Genomic DNA, 21,564 nt, shown 5'->3' with positions numbered 1-21,564 from the left:
TAACTTTCTGCTCACAGAGCTGAGAACCAGCTGAGAACCAAAGACATCCAGGAGCAATGAGCACACAAAACTTGGCCTCTAATACTGTTCCCTATTTAAAAAAAAAAAAACAAACCACAGCTTGGTGGAGAAATGGTTGGATCCCAGGATGGAACAAGATGAATCTAGAATATCCTGCTATGCTAGAAAATAAGTGCTTAAAAATGATAGGAGACCTCAGAAACGCCCAGAGAAACCACCCTGAGGCTCCCGTTGGCCAAATAAGGAACAACTAGAACATCAACAATATTTAGGACAGGAATCAGTTATAAACCATTGAAAAAAATTGGAATCCATGAGTCAACACTGATGGTAAGTAGATAAATAAATGAATGACGGAGAAGGGTAAGTGTGGAGAGAGTGGGAGAGTTGGCAAATCTTAATAAAAACCTGGTCAGGTAAAAATGGTTAAATAAACGGATGCTAAATTCAGAGGAACCCTTTCAATGAAGATCAAGATACTTGCATGGTCTTAAATGTGCATTTCCACATACTGCTTTTAAGTTGCAAGGGGTGAAATATTAATTACACAGTGGAGAAGCCTAGTAACATCTTGACTGAACAAAATTTACGTCACTGATAAGGGGGAAATGGCCACCACATGCCTCCGGAAAGAACACGGTATCATCTATGCAATATTCCAACTGAGGATGCATAATCTGAATCTAATCATGAAGAAAACAGTCAATAAATGCAAAATGAAGAATATTCTGTTTTGAAAGGGGGATCAAGGTCTATATTCTTAAAAACTGTTAATATCATAAAAGATAAAGGCTGAGGAACTGTTTCAGATTAAGGGAAACTAAAGGACAGAAAAACTAAATACATTATTCAGAGCCAGATTCAGCACTACAGGAAAAAACATGCTAGAAAGCATATTATTGGAATAACTGACAAAAATGGAATATGGATGGTAGATCACACAACTATATTATTGTTAAATTTCTTTAAGCTGTTAACCATACTGTGGTTATGCAGGAACATGTCTTTTTTCTTAGAAAACATACAATGAAGCATTTAAGAATAAAGAGGATCTATAAGTACATATACATACATGTATGAGACAGAGAATATGCTAAGGCAAATGGAGCAGAATCTTAACTGCCAGTGAATCTGGGTAATGGGTACATGAGGTTCTTGTGGGTAAAGAACACAAGGTTCTTTGTTCTAGGAAATGCTTATTCCCACAACTCTTTCTGCAAGTTTGATATCATCTCCAAATAAAAGTTTAAAAGGAAAAAAAAGGGACTTCCCTCGTGGTCCAGTGGCTAACACTCTGAGCTTCCAATACAGATGGCCCTGGTCAGGGAACTAGATCCCTCAAGCTGCAACTAAAACAGAAGATCCTGAGTGGGGTGCAACTAAAACCTATGACCCAGCGCAGCCAAATAAATATTTTTAAAAAATAAATAGGAACCTCCCTGGTAGTCCAGTGGTTAAGACTCCAGTTTCTAATGCAAGGGGTGCAGGTTTGATCCCTGGTCAGGGAACTAAAGTCCCACATGCCACAGGGTATGGCCAAAACTTTTTAAAACAAATAAAATGAAAAAAAAGACAGATCCACTAAAGTGAAAAATTGGTCAAGACAAATTGTGAAGTAAAAGAAAGTAGACTGCAGAGTAATATGAATGCCATGATCTAATTTACATTAAGGAAAAGACAAAAGGCATAAAAATACTTTCATTCAGCACACCACAACCAGAAAGTAGCTCCCATTCACAACCAGAGAAAGCCAGACTGCAGTGACCCAGTGCAGCCAGAAATAAATTGATTAAAAAATAATAATAATCACAAAAATAAAAATAAAACGTTCACATGCAAGTGCTACAGAGGAAAATGAGCAGCAAAAACTACCTCTTGGCAGATGGGCCTGGCCTTTCACTCTGTGCTCTTTTCCTGTTACATCTTTTTACATTAAGCATGCGTGATTTTAAAATGGAAATTAAAAACATGGGAGCGTGATTTGGTATACATTTGTCTCTGCCTGTCGCTGAGGCAGAGGGTGCAGGAGAGGCTGTGCAGACTGGCTTGAGGGAAAGGCCCACTCACCTTAGGCAGGTCCAGAAACAGGTGCTGAGAGGATTTCACCACAGGGCACGACCGGCAGACTTTACACTGAGGCTTCTGTGAAGGGAAATTCAAGAGAAGGGGTGACCCAGGGCAGGGCAGTTGGAATCAGGCTACAGGCCAGGAGCTGTCCAGGTGAGGAGAGAGGCACAGAGAGATGAGGTCCCCTGTCTGCCACCACACTTCACCCCATTCTCACACCCCACCAAGTAAGAACTACTTACTTGGGCCGGTTCTGAGCTTGGAGACTCAGGTCTGCAGGGCACAACTTTTGCTACAGAGTTTCACGTCTGTGTCCTTTCATTCCCAAGAACAGGAAAAATGCATTCTCTCGAGCACAGGCTAAATAGACCCAGGCTAGACAGCCCTACAGCTGTGTGAGGAGTGAAAAGAGCGACCAAGAGAAGACACTTGAGGAAGTTACGCTCAAGCAGAGAGAGCGGGCTTGCATGAAAAACAAGCGCGGGCCTTCACATGGCAAAATGTCGAGAAATACTTATCTGCATGACACGACATGACTGTACAAACAATGAAGTATGACAGCTAAAGGAGTAACAGTTGGGTGGGGCAAGTCAATGAAAGCCTGCAAGTGAGTTTTGATCTGGGTTTTTGAAGGTGAGAAATTATAACTCTCTCAGGATCTCTCTCCCGAACTCCACGTGCCTGTATCAACTGCCTACCTAACATCCCTCCCTGGATGTCTAAGGAAGCATCTCCAACTTAACAAATCCAAACAGCGTCACCATACTCTACCAGAAAGCAATTCAAGTAGTCTTGCCCGTGTCTGTAGATGGTGCTACCAGCCACCCAAGCTGCTCAAGCCAAAAACGTAAAGTCTCCATTCTCTTGACTTATCTATCACCTCAAATTCTAGTCTGTCCAGTTCCACAGAGTCTGCCTCCAAAACATATCTCAAATCCTTCCCTGCCCCCTCATTCCCCCTGCTATTAACCTAGTCCAAGCTACCATTACTCCATTTCTGAGCTACCGCCACTCTGGCCTCCAAACTGGTTTCCCCGCTTTCTCCCTTGCTTCCCTCCCACCCATTATCCACAGAGCAGCCTGCCATTCCACTCCAAGAGGGCTAACTGTGCCCGGAAATCTGGTCACTGCCTACGTCTTTGACCTCATCTCAACCCACCACCACCTCTCCACCCCCACCCACCGTGAGCCACACTGGTCTTTTCAATTCCCCTTTTCATTGCTCTGCTGCCTTGGGCCTTTGCATTTCCTGGTCCTTCTGCTTAGAATACTCTTCATCCCACTTATCGCCTCCTGGCTCCTTCTCATTCTTCAGTTAAACACTCAGTTCAAATGTTACCTTCTAAGAGGACTTCCCTAATCACCCAGCTCAACTCTTCCCCCCAGAAGTCACTCTGTTACATCTTCCTGGAAGCTTACAGCAACTACATTCTATCTTTAGTGCTGGTCTTCTCTGGCACTAGATAAAAATCTGTCTTGTTCATTGCTACAATGTCAATAACCAGAACTATGACAACGCTACTGTAAAGACTCAAAAAAGTTTGTTGAATAAATGAACAACTACCAAATGAATAAACATGGAGTAGAAGAAAGGTGGTATTTATGGAAGAAAGGAAGAACTAAACAAGCGCAGAACAGCTGATGTGAAGCAGGAGAAAAGGTAGGAAAGTATGAATTCAACTTATCTATTTCCCAGCACAATGCCAAGCACATAGTAAATGCTCAGTATGAGTGATCAGTTGCTAAGACTAGAGTAAAAAGAGCCACTGGTGAAAGGTCTTGAATGCTAAATCAAAAATCCTATGGAGGGACTTCCTTGGTAGTCAGGTGGTTAAAACTGGATGCTCCCAACGCAGAGGGCACAGGTTCAATCCCTGGTCAGGGAACTAAGATCTCACATGCCAAAACAATAAAAATTAAAAAAAAAAAAAAAAATCCTATGGACAATAAGGTCCTACTGTATGGCACAGGGAACCATGTTCAATGTCCTGGGATAAACCACAATGGAAAAGAATATAAAAAAGAATGCATATATATGTATAACTGAATCACTCTGCTGTACAGCAGAAATTTATATAACATTATAAATCAACTATACTTCATTTAAAAAACATCCTAAGTGACAGTCCCTTAAAACTAGACACTCTCTCCTTCTAGGCTCCCAGGAGACCCTCCTTTTACCTTGAGCTCAATGGCATTGATGAGCTTGCCACACTTGTCACACTGGTCACCCCGGGCTTCCTCGTAGCCACAGAAGGGACACACACCCTCCACAAAGCGGTCAGCCAGGAAGCGGGCACAGTGCTCACACCGCAGTTGCTCCACAGTATCTTGCAGCACAAAACCTCGGGCCAACAGCCGCTGGAAGATGTCCTGGGTAATTCTGACGAGATGTGGAAGGGACCAGGGAAGTCAGAGGAAGCAATGCACCCTTCCTTCCTGCCACTCCACCTAGGACCCAAACTCACCCAGTCCAAGTGCCAAAGAAATCAGGGAGAGGCCCTCTAGTCATCTGTAGGGAGTTTACTGATGAGCCCAGACCCCTCACAACTCCCCACATGATCTCTTTCTTCATCACTCTAGAATTTACTTTGGTCAAATACAGATTTATCTGTTTTGTATTCTTTGTTAACAAAAATCTCCAAAAGGATAGGACTGATTAGTTCTTTGATATGTCCTAAAAATTAAATCAGTCCAACTGCTAAACTGCACAGCACTCTCAGGCAGCCTACCTACTGTGTAGTATTTACAGGCATGACAATCAGACAGAGAATGAATGAAGAGAATGAATGTTTGCTATAAACACACAGGAGTGGGAGGGGCTGTCCTAAGACTGTAAGAGAAGGGAGGCGGGAGAGGCGAGGCAGATCCTTCCTGTGAGCGTAAGTCCTGTCTCTTCCCCACCTCAGAGGCTCCTGCAGCCCTGGTCAGGCTTCTGCACACAACGACTCCCCATAATAATGTCTGAGACACATCACATTTCAGGACAATACCCAGATGTTTGGGGGCAGGGGGAGCAACAACTTTGGTTCCTTCTGTCTTTCTGTCCCCTCAATATTCCGACTGCCCCCCACCCCCTCCATTTATGATTGATCAAAGGACACCTACTTGGTCTGCTGTGGAGTGGTAGTCCGACCAAAAAAGTCAAACGAAATATTAAACCAGCGGTAGATGTCAGCGTGGATAACGTGGTACTTGTCACAGATCTCCTGTGGGGTTAGTCCCTCCTCCATAGCCTTGGTCTCTGTCGCTGTACCATACTCATCTGTCCCACACAGGTAGAGGGTGTTCCACTGACGGAGCCGGGAGTACCTGAAAAGGAATGTAGTGATCATGAGGCCCCATCTCAGCTCCCTCCCTGCACCCAGGATCCTTCCAGTCTCCCCACTTGAGGCCTATTTCCTTGGGGCGCACTGCCTCCTTGGGGCCCTCCCCCAGTAGCTGGCCGAACCTTGCAAAGACGTCGGCACTGAGCACACAGCCGATGATGTTTCCAAGGTGGGGGATGTTGTTGACGTAAGGGAGGGCGCTGGTGATGAGCACATTTCTCTCCCCAGCCACGGGCAACCTGGTAGGGAAAAAGAAAGAGAACAGTCCAGGGGGAGATGAGAGGGTCAAGAGAGACCCAAAGTGCACGAAGCAGCCAGATGCATCTATTCTACTGCCCAGGGTCACGTCCATCCGAAGTCTTTCCTCATATGAAGCTGCTGGAGCTTAACTTCCCCGGAAGCCATGAGATCCCTCCAGCTGCGAATACAGGGCCCTGCCCATAGCGAGCAAGCCTCGTGTACTGCTCCTAAGGAGGCTCATTCCCACAAGGAACTCTGTCCCTCTTTATAATCCTAAGTGCTCCTTTCCATCAGCTGGTTCTCAGGCTCCAGCCTCCCAAGTACTGACAACTCTCCCCAGGCTCTCTTCAACCATCATTCACTAACTCCCTGGACTTGAACACCACCCAAGAACACCTCTCCCCTTCTTTCCAAGTGCTATGTTAGCATTACCTCTAGTCAGGACCTGAAATGCTTACAATCCATCAACCCACACACAAGCGTTCCCAAGTCCTCTCATATCCCAGGACTTTTTCACGCCCTAACCCATATGGGTCAGCCACTTCCTCATGGCCTGTCTCAAACCAGCAGGCACCAGCCACTGCCTTCATAGCTATAATCTCCTCCCCACTGTCCCAGGATCATTCCTAGTCATGCCACTCAATCTGCCGCCAGAGGTCACTCAATCTGCTCTTCTCTCTCCATGCTTTGTCACCCATGACAGCTCGGCTGAACACATCCTATATCCACCACCCTCCCCAGCACTAACACCTCACTAGGGTTCATCTTTCCAATCATTCTTTTTTTTCATTTTAATATTTTTTCTTGAAGTATAATTGATTTACAATGTTATTTCAAACCATTCTTAACTTACAACGGCCAACTCCCAACAATTACCATGTTCTTCAACCGTAGGCACCCTGCAGGCTCACCGAGTCTCGGAATCTACTAAGAGAGACTCCAGAGTGTTAACTACTAACAGAGGTGTTAACCTCACCCTTCTTTCCCAGCTGCATGCTGTATATCTGGTTAGACGGTCCATCTACTTCCTGGAACATTTTACAGCTCATTTCTTCAGGAAGTGCTCACCAATCTCTCCTGCATTCATTGACTTTTCTCCCCATGACTGAATACCATAAATTTCTCTGAAATCCAGCTTAGAAAGCTCCTTCAGGAAAACCCTCCCTCACTGACAATCGGCCTTCCACCCAGTCATTCTTGTACCCTGACCCCCTAAGCAACCTGCTCCTTTCTGTGTCGCTCTGTAACGTCTCTCTCATCTTGTGTGTGCTTACTACAGTGGAGACATAAAGGTGAGTATGCCCAGGGTTCTGCCCTCAAGGAGGGTACATTCTATCACATAACTTCTGACTGGGATCAGTGCGATCAGAGGTACAAAGTGCTCACAGAGGTCAAAGGAAGTTGAGCATCTCCAGCCCAAGACTCCACAGAGGGACTTCCCTGGTGGTCCAGTAGTTTAGAATCCACCTGCCAGTGCAGGGGACATGGGTTCCAGCCTTGGTCCAGGAAGATTCTACATGCCAAGGAGCAACTAAGCCCATGCACCACAGCTACTGAGGCTGCACTCTACAGCCTGTAAGCCACAACAACTGAAGCCCACGTGTCTAGAGCCCATGCTCAGCAACAAGAGAAACCCACGAACCACAACTGGAGAAAACCCACACGCAGCAATGAAGAGCCAACACAGCCAAAAATAAAGACTCCACAGAGGCAGAACTACTTGGGTTGGGTTCTCAAGAATGGGTGGGAATTTGCCAGATTCAAGACTTTTGGGGTGCACTTCAATCAGAAGCAAAAGCATTTGCTCTAGCATTTGCTCTAACACCAGCTGTCTCCTCCTCTAAGTATGCATTCAAACAAGTTAGCCTGTATAGACACCTGAGAAAGTCTACCTCCTATTCTTTATTACCTTCAAATCAATCCTCAGTAGGTACTCACAGAAATATTCAAAATGAGTGATTGAATAAAAGATGAACTTTCACTAACTCATTCAAATTTTACCATTTTCTACCAAATACTTGACCCTGTGCTACAAGATACTCCATGTAAAAGAAAAGAGAGTCCCAACCTTCAATAAGTTTACAGATTAGTGAGGAGACAGACACGTAGAGACAATTACCATAAAATGTGACAACGGGAGCTGCCAGAATATGAAGCACTTAAGACTCTCAAGCTGTACAGAGAAGGACATGACAGACCCAGTCTCCTGAACAACTGTCCAGCAGGTAGGGGAGACACAGGCCTTCCAAGAAGAGCATGAGCAAACACACCAAGGTGTGAGTATATGATCTCAGCCTGCCTCCTCTCAAAGCTCATTCTGACCCAGCTGTCCCCTGACTAACCAGCCTCCAGCCACTGGCCTTTTAGAAATTCCTTATAAAGATGCTTCCTCTATCTGAGACAGCCTTTCCCCAGACTTACCCTTGCCTGAGTAACTCCTACTCATCTGGCAAGTCTTAGGTCTCCTTTTTCTCTGGCTGTACTGCGCAGCTTGTGGTATCTTAGCTCCCCCACCAGGGACTGAACCCAGGCCCTCAGCAGTAAAAGCATGGAGTCCTAACCACTGGACTTCCAGGGAATTCCCACAATTGTTAGTTCAAATGTTGTTTTTTTCTAAGTTAACCTCCTGTGACATTTTCTCACAGCACTTATTTTTTCCTTCATACTACTTACAGTTTTTAAAATACCTGTCTATAACACTAGACTCAAAGTGGCATGACAGCAGAGTCTTGTCTGTTTGCTCCCCTCTGTAGACCCAGTTCCCAGCACACAGGGCCTGACAAGGAGTGGACACGTAAATCTTTATTGAACAACATGTTCAGAACTACAAATACTTCATTTCGATGGAAAAATCTACATACGGGTATGACTTTTTTTTTTTTGGCCACACCACACAGCTCCCTGACCATGGATTGAACCCAAGCCTTCACCAGTCAAAGCACCAGTCTTAACCACTGGACCCAGCCAGGAAATTCCCACTATGTGTGTGAATATTATCTTAGCTATCAGAAGAGTGATAAAACATGATGCTAAGCATGCAGGCAGGAGCAAGATCATGAAAGACCAGGTGAAGTACACAAAGAAACCATCTGTAGAATTCTGAAAAGGAGGATGAGATGATAATATCAGCAGTTTTAAGCAGCCATCTGGTGACAATATGGAGCACAGGACAGCAGGGAAGGAGAAGGTAAGAGATGGCAAGGCCCCACTCCAGGTTAGCAGCAGTGAGGACAGGGAGAAGGGATGGATACAAGGACTCCTTAGGAGTTAGAATCAATGACCTGGTAATGGAGTAAATGATACAGGGAAAGATGAGAAAATGGTACAGATAGATGACACCAAGATTTCTGGCCTGGATCTTTAGGTGGAAGGTGGGAGTCATTCACTAAGACAAATGACTAAAGGAGAAAGAGAAGCTGGCAGGGAAGGTAAGAGATTTGGTTTTGGACATGATGAGTTTGCAATGCCAGTGGAGGTGGAGAATCAAGGAGGTAGTCTGACAGATGTCTAAAGCTCAGAACAACGATCTCAACGCGAAAAACAGACTAAGGTACAATCAGTAGGCAGAAAGTAACTGAAAACACAGGTGTGGGGGGGAACTGAGGGACAGTATGTCCAAAATATTAGCCAAGAGATTAAGAGGATAGAGAATTACAGAAAGGTCAGCGATGGGGATTAAACAGGCAGGAACTGGCTCTATCAACAATTTCCACATAAGAAACCAAGCCCCACTCAGTCTGTGCCTACTCACACTGGATTCTGCTGCGGCCGAAGAGGGGGCAAGCTTTCCAGGCCCTTCTCCCAAGCAGCTACAGCCACGGCAATCTCCTCCTCAGACAGAGTAGCCAGTTCCTCCTCCTATGAAGAGTGGACAGTATCCCTCACCAGGTAAGAAGGGCACACAGAGTAAGGAAATTCTCTCCAAGAACTGACATAGTTAACAGCTGTGCTCAAACTCTCTCTCCAAGCCACCCCCGCCACCTCAGGCACTGCGGCTGTGTGGGTACCCCTCTTCTTTGTTCCAAACCTCAGGCTCATTGCTGACAAGCCTGCCCTCAAGGGAGCTGGGCTGGGGCTGCTTCTGGAGGTAGGGCCGGAGGGCCAGGACACCCTGCTGCTTCAGCACAGTCTCTGCAGCTCGCTGACATGGCTCCTGAGAACTCAGTGTCTGGAACCAGCTGTGCAGGGCACCCAGCTCCTCTGTGGGCATGGGAGAAAGGAAACAATCAACAAGACCTAGAATCGGTAGCTGGAAGGGGACCTCCTCCCCTTCTTTATGAAGTTTCTCTAGCTGCCTTTCCCAATTCCCTCAGCTGTCTTTCTGCTATAGTTGCCCTGTCAAGTTACAGCTAAGAATAGGTCCTCAATAGTCTACTGCCCACTCTGTAACCCCCACACCAAGTTCCTCAGGCTGGTGGGGAAGTGATATGCACAGTTCTCACCAGGGAGATAGGATGGGTCTTGGAGTAACGGGTAGAGCGCTCCCCACAAAACAATATCAGCTAGAGATTCTGTCTCCTTTGTTGAGAAACAAAAAGAAAAAGTACACAGGTGAGACACTCAGTTTCTTCCCATGGATATAATAATACTGTACATTTCCTAAACACTTATTAAGTATCAAGCACTGTGTTAAGCATTTTAAATTATCTCAATTCTCACAATAACCCACTGAGAAGGGTACTAACATCACTCCCACTTCAAAGACGAGAAACAATGAACATTAAAGAGGTTATGAGTTTTAAAGGTTACACTGCCAGTAAGGGGCAGTTGAGGGGGGAGGGGTTGAACTTTGAATACAGTCTTCCTCCTTAATTCTTATACCATACAGCTTTTCCCAACCCTGATTTCAAGGCCCAACTCACCCCAGCCAGGAACGGACAGCTCCGACGACTCAAGCTGTGGTCAATATGCGTCAGGGCTCTCCGAACTGGGCCAAGAACATCTTCTCCCTTCTTCCCTTGGACCACTAAATAGTACAGGGCAGCGGACAAAGCTGGCTGAAACACAGGAGACACGGGTCAGGACGGCCGTGCAGAGCAACAATCTGCCTGCCAACCCCCACATCTCAGTCCCACCTGCAGCTCGGTTGCTTCCCATTCCAGCCACTGGTTGGTGAGGTCATCTTGCTCCCAGCCAGATAACAGAAAGAAGTATCTACCCAGGGAGAGAGCAACAGAGGGAGAATTAAAGGGGCTCGTTGGTCGAGTTCATTTCTCACGCCAGTTGTAAATAAGGCCACACAGAGGACAGTAACCCGATTTTATTTAGCCACCTCCCTGCATCAAGGACCAATACTGACCGACAGATTGCACTGGTGGAGAAGAGGTAGTTGCCACTATCCAGCTGCAAGACAGGGACCTTAGGCCGGGTCAGGAATGGGACCACACACTCTGACACAGGGGAGGAAGATGGGTGAAAAAGAGAGACAAGAAATACTATGTCAACTTAAAAGGACATCTTCACAGTCGTGGGGGGGGTACTAGGAGGGCAGAGGGGGGTGTGGGGGAGATGGGCAGTCACCAGGAGAGGGTCCAGGATAAGACCTCTGAAAGGGGGTGGGTCCAGAATGAGCTGGAGAGACAAGCAGGTGTTCAGCTGAAACAGATGGGGACTGCAGAGAGGATGTGGTGGTACTGGGGTAGTGCTGCAGCCAAGAACTGGAACAGCTGAAGATAACCAGGATATCTGATGTTTTCCCAGGTGGCTCAGTGCTAAAGAATCCACATGCCAATGCAGGAGACACGAGTTCGATCCCTGCGTCAGGAGAAGGAAATGGCCCCCACCCCAGTATCCTTGACTACAAAATCCCATGGACAGAGGAGCCTGGCGGGCTACAATCCATAGGGTCACAAAGAGCCGGACACAACTGAGAGACTGAGCACAAGAATATCTGAAAATGATCTGAGCTACCCTGGGAGAACTGACAAGAGAACCGCTTAGGAGTCACACAAACAGATAGCTGGGAATGAGAAGAGGTAAACCGAAGGGAGCATGTGTGTCTGTGTGTTTAGGAGAGAAAAGTAGGGTTTCCTAAGAAAACCTGGGGGTTATCATATGAATGACGTGTGGGGAGGGTACCTAGTAGGTATGGGAGGTTGGAGAGGGGAAGGAGGTTCACCGGAGTGAGACAAGGTCCTGAGAGAGGAAGGAGGGGAGACCAGAAATTAGAGAAGGGTACACTGAGGCTAATTAAGGGAAGTGACTGATGAAAGATGTCACTGGGAGGGAAGAAGGTATGGGGTGCTGAAGGATAACGTGGGAGGAAATTGACGGGAGTGCGTGGTGTTGGGGCCTGGAATGTTGGCGAAGACAACTGTGGGGTCGTTGTCTGCGTGTTCCAGTCCCGCCCGTCTCATCCACCGCCCACCAGCGCCAGCTCGACTACCTTCTGGGCCTACAGTGCTGATGAGCAGCTCCGCTCTGCCCTGGGCCCTCCCGGCCGCGGCCAGCACAGGCAGACTCCCCGGAGCGCCCTCACTCACGAACAACCTCATTTCGCCGTGGACCCCACGCTGATGCAACCGGAACCGGTCTCCCGCCAGAGGGCGGACCGACCGCCGCGAGGCACGCCGGGAAATGGAGTCCCGAATGAAGCCGTCCCCCTGGCCTGGCTCCCGGAAAGCTGACTGTTTCTCCCATCATGCAACACTAGAAAACAGGAAAGGAGTGTCATAGAGATGGAGAGGCCTTAGATGCGGTGCCAGAGCGACACATTATTGATGGGAGGACCGGAGAAGACCTTAACGTGTAGGGCCCAGCGCACTTTAATCCTCTAAAGCAGCCAGAAGCCGGTGACGGAAACCGAGGGCCCCACTTTCTTGCTGAAGTGGCGCTGTCATGACAGAGGCAACTCGCAATGGCTTACTCTAGATTCGAGTCCATAAGAATCAGAGTTCTAGAGTTGAGAGTTATGATAAACTTAATGTTGTGCTGTGTGCTTAGGGCTTCCCTGGTGGCTCAGAAGTTAAAGCGTCTGCCTCCAATGCGGGAGACCCGGGTTCGATCCCTAGGTAGGGAAGATCCCCTGGAGAAGGAAATGGTAACCCACTCCAGTATTCTTGCCTGGAGAATCCCATGGACGGAGAAGCCTGGTAGGCTACACTCCACGGGGTCGCAAAGAGTCGGACACGACTGAGCGACTTCACTATGTGCTTAGTCACTCAGTCGTGTCTGAATTACTTACGTTAGGGACACTAACTTAACGTTGCTGCTGCTAAGTCGCTTCAGTCGTGTCCAACTCTGTGCGACCCCAGAGACGGCAGCCCGAAAGGCTCCGCCAACCCTGGGATTCTCCAGGCAGGAACACTGGAGTGGGTTGCCATTTCCTTCTCCAATGCATGAAAGTGGAAAGTGAAAGTGAAGTCGCTCAGTCGTGTCTGACTCTTAGTACTGGAGTGGGGTGCCATTGCCTTCTCCGAGCTTAACGTTGCTGCTGCTGCTAAGTCGCTTCAGTCGTGCGACCCCATGGACTGCAGCCTACCAGGCTCCTCCATCCATGGGATTTTCTGGGCAACAGTACTGGAGTGGGGTGCCATTGCCTTCTCCAACTTAACGTTAGTGACAATTAAAAATTAATTTAGATGTCTTATTAACAAAAGAGAACGTGACTATTAAATATTGATTTAATACTAGTCTGAATCCATATGCAGACTGGCAATCTCATTAAAGGGAAGGGAGGTTTCGTATAGAAAAGTAGATTGAAGGGACTATGAAGGCTAAGAGTTGGGCAATTGTTTAGTCGCTAAGTGATGTCCAACTCTTTTGTGACCCCACAGACTGTAGGCTGCCAGACTCCTCTGTCCATGGCATTTCTCAGTCAAAATACTGGAATGGGTTGTCAGTTCCTTCTCCAGGAGATCTTTCCAACCCAGGGTTGGAATTCATGTCTCCTACATTGTCAGGTGGACTCTACCACTGAGCCACCAGGGGCAATAAGTATATTCTATTCTAGGAAGCACGTATCAGTAATTGAGAAAGGGACCTTCTTAATCATCTTTGAATCCCTTTAAAATTAATTTAATTAATTTAATTTTATTAATTTAAATTAATTAATTAAATTAATTAATATATATTTCTCAAAAAGAACTAATTTTTTTAAATGGAAAAAAACCCACATTTTTAATTTTCAAAACACTCTGTGGTGGTTCTGGGCCTTTTGAAGCTAAGCCATAAGAAGTCTTGCAGCTTCTGCCCAGGCCTCTTGGCACACTCTGATAGCATTGAACTGCCATGTAAGAAGTCTTACTACTCTGAGATTGCCATGCAGGAGTGGTGTCATGTTGACATGCTGGTTGACAGTGCCAGCTGATCCCAGCATTCCATCCATCCTCATCAAGGTGTCAGGTATGTGAGTGAAGCTTTCCAGACCACACCATCTATCTGATTGCTGAATACCACCAAGTGATCCTAGTCAACACTACATGGGACAGAAGAATCACCCAGCGGAGCCTTGCCCAAGCCTCTGCCCCATAAAATCATGGGTTCTAAGAAAATAATTGTTATTTTTTAAATTACAGACTGTGAGGTAGCTTCTGTCATTCTCATTTTTCAGATTAGGAAAACTTACTATCCTACAGAGAGGTTACTTTGAGCTATATAAGGCATTGAAGATACAGTTGTTCACAAAATAGGCTTCTACCTTAGCAGAGCTCACAGACTTTCTGGGAAGTTAGAAAAGTCAAATAACCTTAAAGTGTCATGAAAGTTATAATGAGGGAATGTAAAGCTTGCTGTAGGATCTCCTAGTTAGGGCCCTTACTTGACTCTAAGGAGTTAAGAGAGATTTTCTTGTGCAAATGACCTTTCAACTGAGATCTAACTAATGACTAAGAATTAGTCTGATAAAGATTGGTGGAAGTGGAGAGAGGAAGTGTTTCAGGCAGAAGGAACAACTTACGCAAAGGACCAGAGACCTCAATGCATTTTAGGAATGTGAGGAATTAGTATGTGGCTGGAATATGGAGTTTGTAGTAGGAAGTGTGAAAATGCTAGGCTAATAGGAGAAAGTCTCTATAAACCATACTGTAAAATCTGGACTTTATTCTGAGGAAAATGGGAAGCCTTTGAATGGTTAAGTCAGGGGAGTGGCAGGGCATTTTTATGTTTTGGAAGCATCACTGTGCCAGGAATGGACTGGAGAGGAGCAGAACTATATGCAAGGAGACTAGTTCAGAAATTATATTATCTGGGCTTAAAAAGGCAGTAGTTATAGTGATTAAAGGAAGTAGATTGCAAAGATTTAGTAATCAGCTAAATATGAGTGCTGAAGAATCAAGACAGTTAGGGTTGGCTGCTAGATTTCTGGCCTGGGCTATTGGGTACACCCTCAATGTGCTCCAACAGATGATAGTATTTCCCCTTTCATAGTGATTATCGCACTGTATTTTAATCGTTAACAAGAGGGCAACAATTTTACTTTTGACTACACATCACAGCATGCAGAATTTTAATTCCCCAAACAGAGATGGAAGCCCTCCCTCCTGCAGTGGAAGGGCCAAGTCCTAACCACTGGACCACCAGGGAATTCGCTAAAAAAGAGCATCTTAATTGATAATGCCTAGCATAGAGTTCTTGCCCTGGTATGTATGATAGTAAGCATTCAATAAATATTTATAAATTTAAATTTAAATTGGGAGTTCCCTGGTAGCCTAGGTTTTGGGATTCTGGGCTTTTACTGCCATGGCCCCAGTTCAATCCCTGGTCGATGAAGATCCAGCAAGCCGCTTGGTGTGGCACTCCCCAAAAAATTAATTAATTAACTTAATAGTGGTACTTCGAGAGAAACAAGTTTATGGAGGAAGCTGACAAGTTCAATTCAGAACATACTATGTGGTACCTGTGAAAAACCCAAGTGGAGTTTTTCAGTGGACAATGGATTAGACTGGAGCTCCAGAGAAAGATCTGGACTGGAAATACAGTGCCAGTGACATATGGAGGTCATTTGAGCTGGGGAGAGAATAAGACCACCAATGGTATATAGAAGGCAAAGGGCACAGGATCTTAGACAGACTTCTGGGGTTTAAGAAACAAGCAAAGTTCTTTTTTATGCAACAAAGAAGGAATTGCTAAAAAAAAAAAAAAAAAAAAAAGCTAAGAAGGACACCAGCAATGTTTGTAGGAGAGAAAGGTCAACTGTATTGGCTGTTGCTGAGATGTCAAGCAACATAAGGACTGCAGAATGTCTCTGCAGAGGCAGGCCACACCCTATGAGGAGTGAACTTGCAAAAGTGAGGGAATGAGGGAGAGGAAATAGAGACCTCCATGTGTAGGCAGCTGTTTCAAGAAATTTGACTGTGAAAAGGAAGAGAGAGATAGGGTAGCAACTAGAGAGTACAGTAAATGAAGGGAAGTTTATCTAAAGATGGGAGAGACTTGGATATGTTTAAAAGCTAATGGTAGGGTTTCCCTGGTAGTACAGTGGATAAGAATCTGTTAGCCAATGCAGGGGAGACGGGTTTGATCCCTGGTCTGGGAGGATTCTAAATCCCTCAGAGCAGCTAAGCCCATGTGCCACAACTACTGAGCCTGTGCTCTAGAGCCAGGAGCCACAGCTACTGAGTGCTGCATCTACTGAAGCTCATGCACCTAGAGCCTGTGCACCAAGAGAAGCCACTGCAATGAGGAGCCCATGCACTGCAACGAAGAGCACCCCCTGCTCACTGTAACTTTGAAAAAGCTTGAGTGCAGCAATGAAGACTCAGTGCAACCAAAAATTAATTAAATAAATAATAAAATTTTAAAATGCATTAAACAAATAAAAACTAATGGTAAGGAGTCAATAAAGATGAAAAAGTGCAGGAGAGAAGGCAGAAGAGGATGAGATTTGAGCACTTAACAACCACCAGATGAATGAATAAATGAATAAGAAAAAAAGTGTTAGTCACTCAGTCCAAGTCTTTGTGTCCCCATGGACTGTAGCCCTCCAGGCTCCTCTGTCTATGGGATTCTCCAGGCAAGAATACTGGAGTGGGTAGCCATTTCCTTGGTCACTATTTTGGAAGTAGGAAGGGAGAGTGGAGGGGCAAGGTTCTCCACATGTTGAAAGTGGAGCAAACTAAGGAGAAGATCACCAAGGCAGAATCCCAGTATTCGCAACCCAGGCCTCAGATCAGGTGTCAGGGGAGGAGACCTGGCTCTCTGATGTCACCAAGAAGGTGGGGCTCTCCCTATTCCAGGTCTCCAAAGCCAGAGAGCAAGCCTGTGACTTGCAGGAGAGAAACTGAGAGAAGGGGAGAAGAGGAATGATCAGGTAAGGAGGAAGCACTAAGTTCTGGGGCTTAAAGTTCTGGCAATAGACAGTAGGGGTCAGTTCCCATCTTCAACCAGGGAGAAACGGACATTAATCCTTCATCCACCCCCATAAGCTGTCAAAGCATCCTGTGCTATTTGTCCATAGTCCCTGATTCAATTGTAATTAATACATTTATTATGTCATTAGTTGATATCTGTCTTTAAGCTTTGAGAGGGCAAGGGCTATGTCTCTCTCCTTCCCTTATCTCCAGTAGCTGACGCTGTTCTTTTCACACAGGAGGTGGTCAGCCAACCCTTGTTAAGAGCATGAATTAATGAACCCACACACTAAAGTAGGGTCCCACCCAAGAGACTTACGTACCAAGGATCATATCAGTATTTCTCAGCTCCCCAAAATACATCCTAAATTGATTTTACCTTTTCCTCAAACTGAACCCCTCTGTGTTTCTCCTAACCACTTTCTCTCCAATTTGATCTTACTATTTCTCTGGCTCTCTGTTTCTCTGTCTTGATGTTTTTCTGAATCAGACAGGAAGCACACAGCTTCAGGTCTGTGGCCATCAGTAATGGAAATATTGGTCCTTGTGTAAATTTAATAAAGAGTCACAAATTTTTGTATCTTTGTCATCCATTAACTCTTTGCCTATGTTCTATCTCAAACCTGATTCTTTCTCTTCATCTTCCTGTGTTCAGCTCAAGAGTCCCATCACCATTCAGGGCCAGCTCCTCCTGTCCCTAGATCTTCTGTTAGGCCCCGGAAGGTACTTGGAGGAAAATCACCCAACTAGACCCCCTCCTCTGACTTCCTGCCGTGCTGGTCTCGCAGCCCTGCTGACCACATCCTCTCTCACCTTACTTATGTACTTCCTCATTAGACACATCACCCAGGACTTCTCAGACCCCAAAACCTCTTACTGACCCCCATTTGGGTCTTCTGCCTTACCCTCTCCTCTCATGACAGGGTTTCTGTTCTTATCTTCTGCCCCAAACTGCTCTTAGAACCATGTCTCTCTGCCTGCAAGCAGTCAGTCCTGTCTTTTTCTGGATCTCCATCACCCCATTTTCCCATAGGTGATGGTATTGACAACAATGCTATCAGGCTGGTGGTGGCCAAGCACCTGGGGAAACTTGGGGCTGGGGTCCCGAAGCCCTTCTAGGGGATCCCAGCTCTGTGCTCTCTATGCCTTTACTTACACTGGGGCAGATGGCCGGCAGGTGTCTTTGGCTGAAGGAGACAGGTTCCTACTGCTTCGAAAGACCAACTCAGACTGGTGGTTAGCAAGGCGCCTGGGAGCACCATCCACCTCTCGCCCCGTCTTTGTCCCAGCTGCCTACATGATAGAGGAATCTAGCCCTTCCCACAGCCCAACGACCATCACCCCCAGCCAATCTCTCTGGACTCATGGTGAGTAGGTCCTCCCCCATCGCCTTCCTACCTCCCTGGCTTCTGGGAATTATTGGAAAGATCTCCTTCCCCCAAGCTTCTGCTGACCCTCGACTCCTACTCCTTCTCCCCTCCGTGGTGTCCCCATTGCCCCTCCTTCCTAGTCTCAAGCCTCCTAGATCTCATGTAATTTTCCACTTGCTCTTTTCCTGTGAGCCCTCAGGATGGGGGACCTAGCCAAGAACCCTGGGGGGACCCTGCCTCCAACTCTTTCCATTTCTCTGTTTCCAGGGCCAAAGTTATTTCCTGGCTCCCTGGAGGAGATGAACCTGTGTCAGGAACCCCCAGGCAGAGCCCAGGCTACATCGGAGCAGCCTCCTCCCCTTCCCCCTAAAATGTGTAGAAGTGTCAGTGTTACCAACTTGAGGCCCAGCCTCCTGAAGCCCTTCCGGGAAGGACCAAGTGGAAGATCCCTTTCTCAGGAAAACTTGCTGACCGAGACCGATGCCAACGTGGTGAGTCATAGCACCTCTTTGGAGCAATTGTCACTGCTGGGCTCAGTTCTAGGCACATTGGCCAACAGGACAGACAGAATCTCTGCCCTCCAGGGATTCCCATGGGGATGATGAACATATAAATAAGAAAGTCTTTGAAACTAATAAGCGCTGCTGCTGCTAAGTCGCTTCAGTCGTGTCCGACTCCGTGCGACCTCATGGACTGCAGCCTAGCAGGCTCCTCTGTCCATGGGATTTTCCAGGCAAGAGTACTGGAGTGGGGTGCCATTGCTACCAAGAAGCTAAATGTGGTGAAGTATGACTGGTCTAGGGAGGCATCTCTGAGGAAATAACCGAGTTGAATCTGAATAAGGAGAAAGAAACAGCCCTGAAATAAACGAGATGAGAGATGGAATTCTAGCTCTGGGACAGCAAGTAGCAAAGATCCTGAGGCTATGTGGAAACTACAAAATGATAGAGGGACTGAAAGGCCTGCTCAGCTTTGCTCTCCTTGTCTCAGCCTCCTGACTCCTGGCCCAGTGCAGGGTTTTTTTTTGGTTTTTTTTTTTTTTTTTTTGCTGTGTTCTGTCATGCTAGCTCAGGTTACTAGCAAGTTTCCTCTAGAGATGTAACTTCTTTTTCTAGAGATGTAACTCCTTTGATCTTCCTGAAGATTTGGCTCTTCACCTCTCTCTTACTTACTAGTGGGTGAAAAATGGCCCCTCCTCTCTCATACTTTGCTAGCTAGCAGGGCTCTCTGACCCCTCTCCATCTCCTTATACTCTGGAGGACATGAGGGTGGGACGCTGCCCCTCCCTCCACACTTGAGAAAAGCCTGTTCCCCTTTCCTGAGGTCCTCCGGTGGGGGTGGGGTGGGGGAGGAGGGAAGTTGGCAACAGGAAGTGAGGAGAAAAGCAGACTGTGAGGGAGGGAGTCAAAGAAAAAAAAAAAAAACGCAAGAAAAAAAAAAAAAAAAAACCACTGGGGACTAGGGTTTCCTCCTCAGTACCTGGGTCAACCCAGACAGGAGCTGGTGGTGAGCATATAGTGGTGGAGAGAGGAGGGGGTGGTTAGAGAGGAGATTGGGGAGGGGCCCAGCAGAATAACAACCTTTCTTCCCCCTTTCCTTGCAGGCAAGACCCCAGACCCTCATGTCAAAGGCCCCTGTGTACTGCAACCTGGTGGACCTTCGCCGCTGTCCCCGGTCCCCGCCCTCAAGCCCCTCGTGCCCCCCACTGCAGAGGCTGGACGCCTGGGAGCAGCACTTGGACCCCAACTCTGGACGCTGCTTCTACATAAATTCACTGACTGGCTGTAAATCCTGGAAGCCCCCACGCCACACTCGAACCCGAGAGACGGTGAGACCTTCCCTCCTGCTTGTCCCTTGTCCCTTGAGTCTCCTCCTTTTCCCTCCTGATCCCCAAAGTAGCATGTTTTCTCACTGGGACTCTCGGAAGATCAGAAGAATCAAAAAATTGTGAGAAGGGCTTTGAGAGCCAACAGAGATGGCGTTTCGATGGGTGCAGTTTTACCTTTCCCTCCCTCCAGAACCCCAGCTCCATGGAGGGGACACAGACGTTGAATAGGGACAATGGTATCCTGCAGCCTCAGGCAAAGGACGAAGAATCTGGTCCCAAGACATCAGAGCTTTTCGACTCCCAGGTGAGATCCCTTCCTCCTCCTGATCACATTCAGAAAAGCCATCTTTTTCGACTTTCTCTTTTACTTGAGATATTCTCTTTACTGGAGACATTACCCCAGCAACCCCCTGCCTCACACCCACATCCGCATCCCTCTTCCCCATACAGCCAGGGACTCCTTAGTTAAAGGTTTCCCCACCTGTTTCTCCAATCCCCTCCCTCAGGGTTCACCCTACCTCTGTAGACGCACCTCCCAGCTGGACCCTGGCAAGCCTTCATCTTTGCAGTGCCCTCGGCCTCTGCCGACGGTCCTAGATGACCCTCACGTAAGTCTCTGTTTTCCTTGTGAACGCCAAGATCCTCCCTGCCCCAGCCCCCAGTTCTTGCTCCTGCAGAAAGGCCTTCCTCTTTCTGAGTGATCTCTGGGTACTCTCTCACCGAGCACCCATCCGGTCAAACCTTAAAGGATCTCACTCCTGGGAGATCCCCTGGGGGAGAGCCATGGTGACTGTGGGGGCGCTGGGTGACTTATTGAGGCCCTTCCTGCCACTTCCCAGGAGGTGGAAAAGTCGGGCCTGCTCAATATGACCAAGATCGCCCAGGGCGGGCGCAAGCTCCGGTGAGAACTGGGAACACAGCCCGGGCTGCGGCTGGAGGGTTCGCGGGTAGCGCGGAGGGTTGGGAGAGGCCCTCCTCTATGTGACTCTCAATGACCTTTGCTCTATTACCACCGCCCCTGCAGGAAGAACTGGGGCCCCTCTTGGGTGGTATTAGCGGGTAACAGCCTGGTGTTCTACCGAGAACCGCCGCCGACCGCCCCCGCCACTGCCTGGGTGAGTGTGAGGGAGGGGCGCAGCGGGGGGAGAGCTGGAGGGGTTCTGGCACCCTTTCTACTCACCTTAGGCCAGCTGCGGGGGCGGAGGTGGGGCGGGCGAGGTCACCAGTCCTCGCAGGCCTCCGGGTGAGGGAGGCAGTGAGGCGAGCAGCGCCCTGGCCTCAGTTTCCCCCCTCGTTGCCAGGGACCAGCCGGTAGCCGGCCCGAGAGCAGCGTGGACCTGCGGGGGGCGGCCCTGGCCCACGGCCGCCACCTGTCCAGCCGCCGCCACGTCCTGCACGTGAGTGCCCGCCCTCTCATTTTC

At 47.5% G+C, this 21,564-nt stretch overlaps 2 protein-coding genes across 6 annotated transcripts in view; one reads left to right on the top strand and one right to left on the bottom strand.

Moving 5' to 3' along the window:
* Positions 1–20,799, bottom strand: part of MARS (methionyl-tRNA synthetase) — a 27,348-nt gene extending 6,549 nt beyond the window's left edge. For 2 of the 4 annotated variants that reach the window (XM_010839326.1, XM_010839324.1), the window contains exons 1-12: positions 20,676–20,763; positions 12,043–12,305; positions 10,957–11,047; positions 10,733–10,811; positions 10,520–10,654; positions 10,100–10,175; positions 9,685–9,857; positions 9,409–9,515; positions 5,540–5,656; positions 5,197–5,400; positions 4,270–4,471; positions 2,089–2,163 (exon numbers count right to left, since the gene is read on the bottom strand). In XM_010839326.1, coding sequence (XP_010837628.1) covers positions 2,089–2,163; positions 4,270–4,471; positions 5,197–5,400; positions 5,540–5,656; positions 9,409–9,515; positions 9,685–9,857; positions 10,100–10,175; positions 10,520–10,654; positions 10,733–10,811; positions 10,957–11,047; positions 12,043–12,151 — 1,368 coding nt within the window. In that variant the 5' untranslated portion in view covers positions 12,152–12,305; positions 20,676–20,763. Of the gene's footprint in view, positions 1–2,088; positions 2,164–4,269; positions 4,472–5,196; positions 5,401–5,539; positions 5,657–9,408; positions 9,516–9,684; positions 9,858–10,099; positions 10,176–10,519; positions 10,655–10,732; positions 10,812–10,956; positions 11,048–12,042; positions 12,306–20,661 lie in introns of all 4 variants that reach the window. The other 2 variants (XM_010839325.1, XM_010839327.1) reach the window with 2 other exon arrangements.
* ARHGAP9 (Rho GTPase activating protein 9) overlaps positions 17,753–21,564 on the top strand; it is a 9,972-nt gene continuing 6,160 nt past the window's right edge. For both annotated transcript variants that reach the window (XM_010839329.1, XM_010839328.1), the window contains exons 1-8: positions 17,753–18,312; positions 18,583–18,806; positions 19,919–20,143; positions 20,334–20,447; positions 20,650–20,751; positions 20,983–21,044; positions 21,168–21,258; positions 21,445–21,540. In XM_010839329.1, coding sequence (XP_010837631.1) covers positions 17,982–18,312; positions 18,583–18,806; positions 19,919–20,143; positions 20,334–20,447; positions 20,650–20,751; positions 20,983–21,044; positions 21,168–21,258; positions 21,445–21,540 — 1,245 coding nt within the window. In that variant the 5' untranslated portion in view covers positions 17,753–17,981. The remainder of the gene's footprint in view (positions 18,313–18,582; positions 18,807–19,918; positions 20,144–20,333; positions 20,448–20,649; positions 20,752–20,982; positions 21,045–21,167; positions 21,259–21,444; positions 21,541–21,564) is intronic.

Source organism: Bison bison, unplaced genomic scaffold, assembly GCF_000754665.1.
Source record: "Bison bison bison isolate TAMUID 2011002044 unplaced genomic scaffold, Bison_UMD1.0 scf7180017864115, whole genome shotgun sequence".
Lineage (NCBI taxonomy): Eukaryota > Metazoa > Chordata > Mammalia > Artiodactyla > Bovidae > Bison > Bison bison.
Note: the sequence above shows the minus strand (reverse complement) of the source record. Positions and strands in the feature narration are given on the sequence as shown.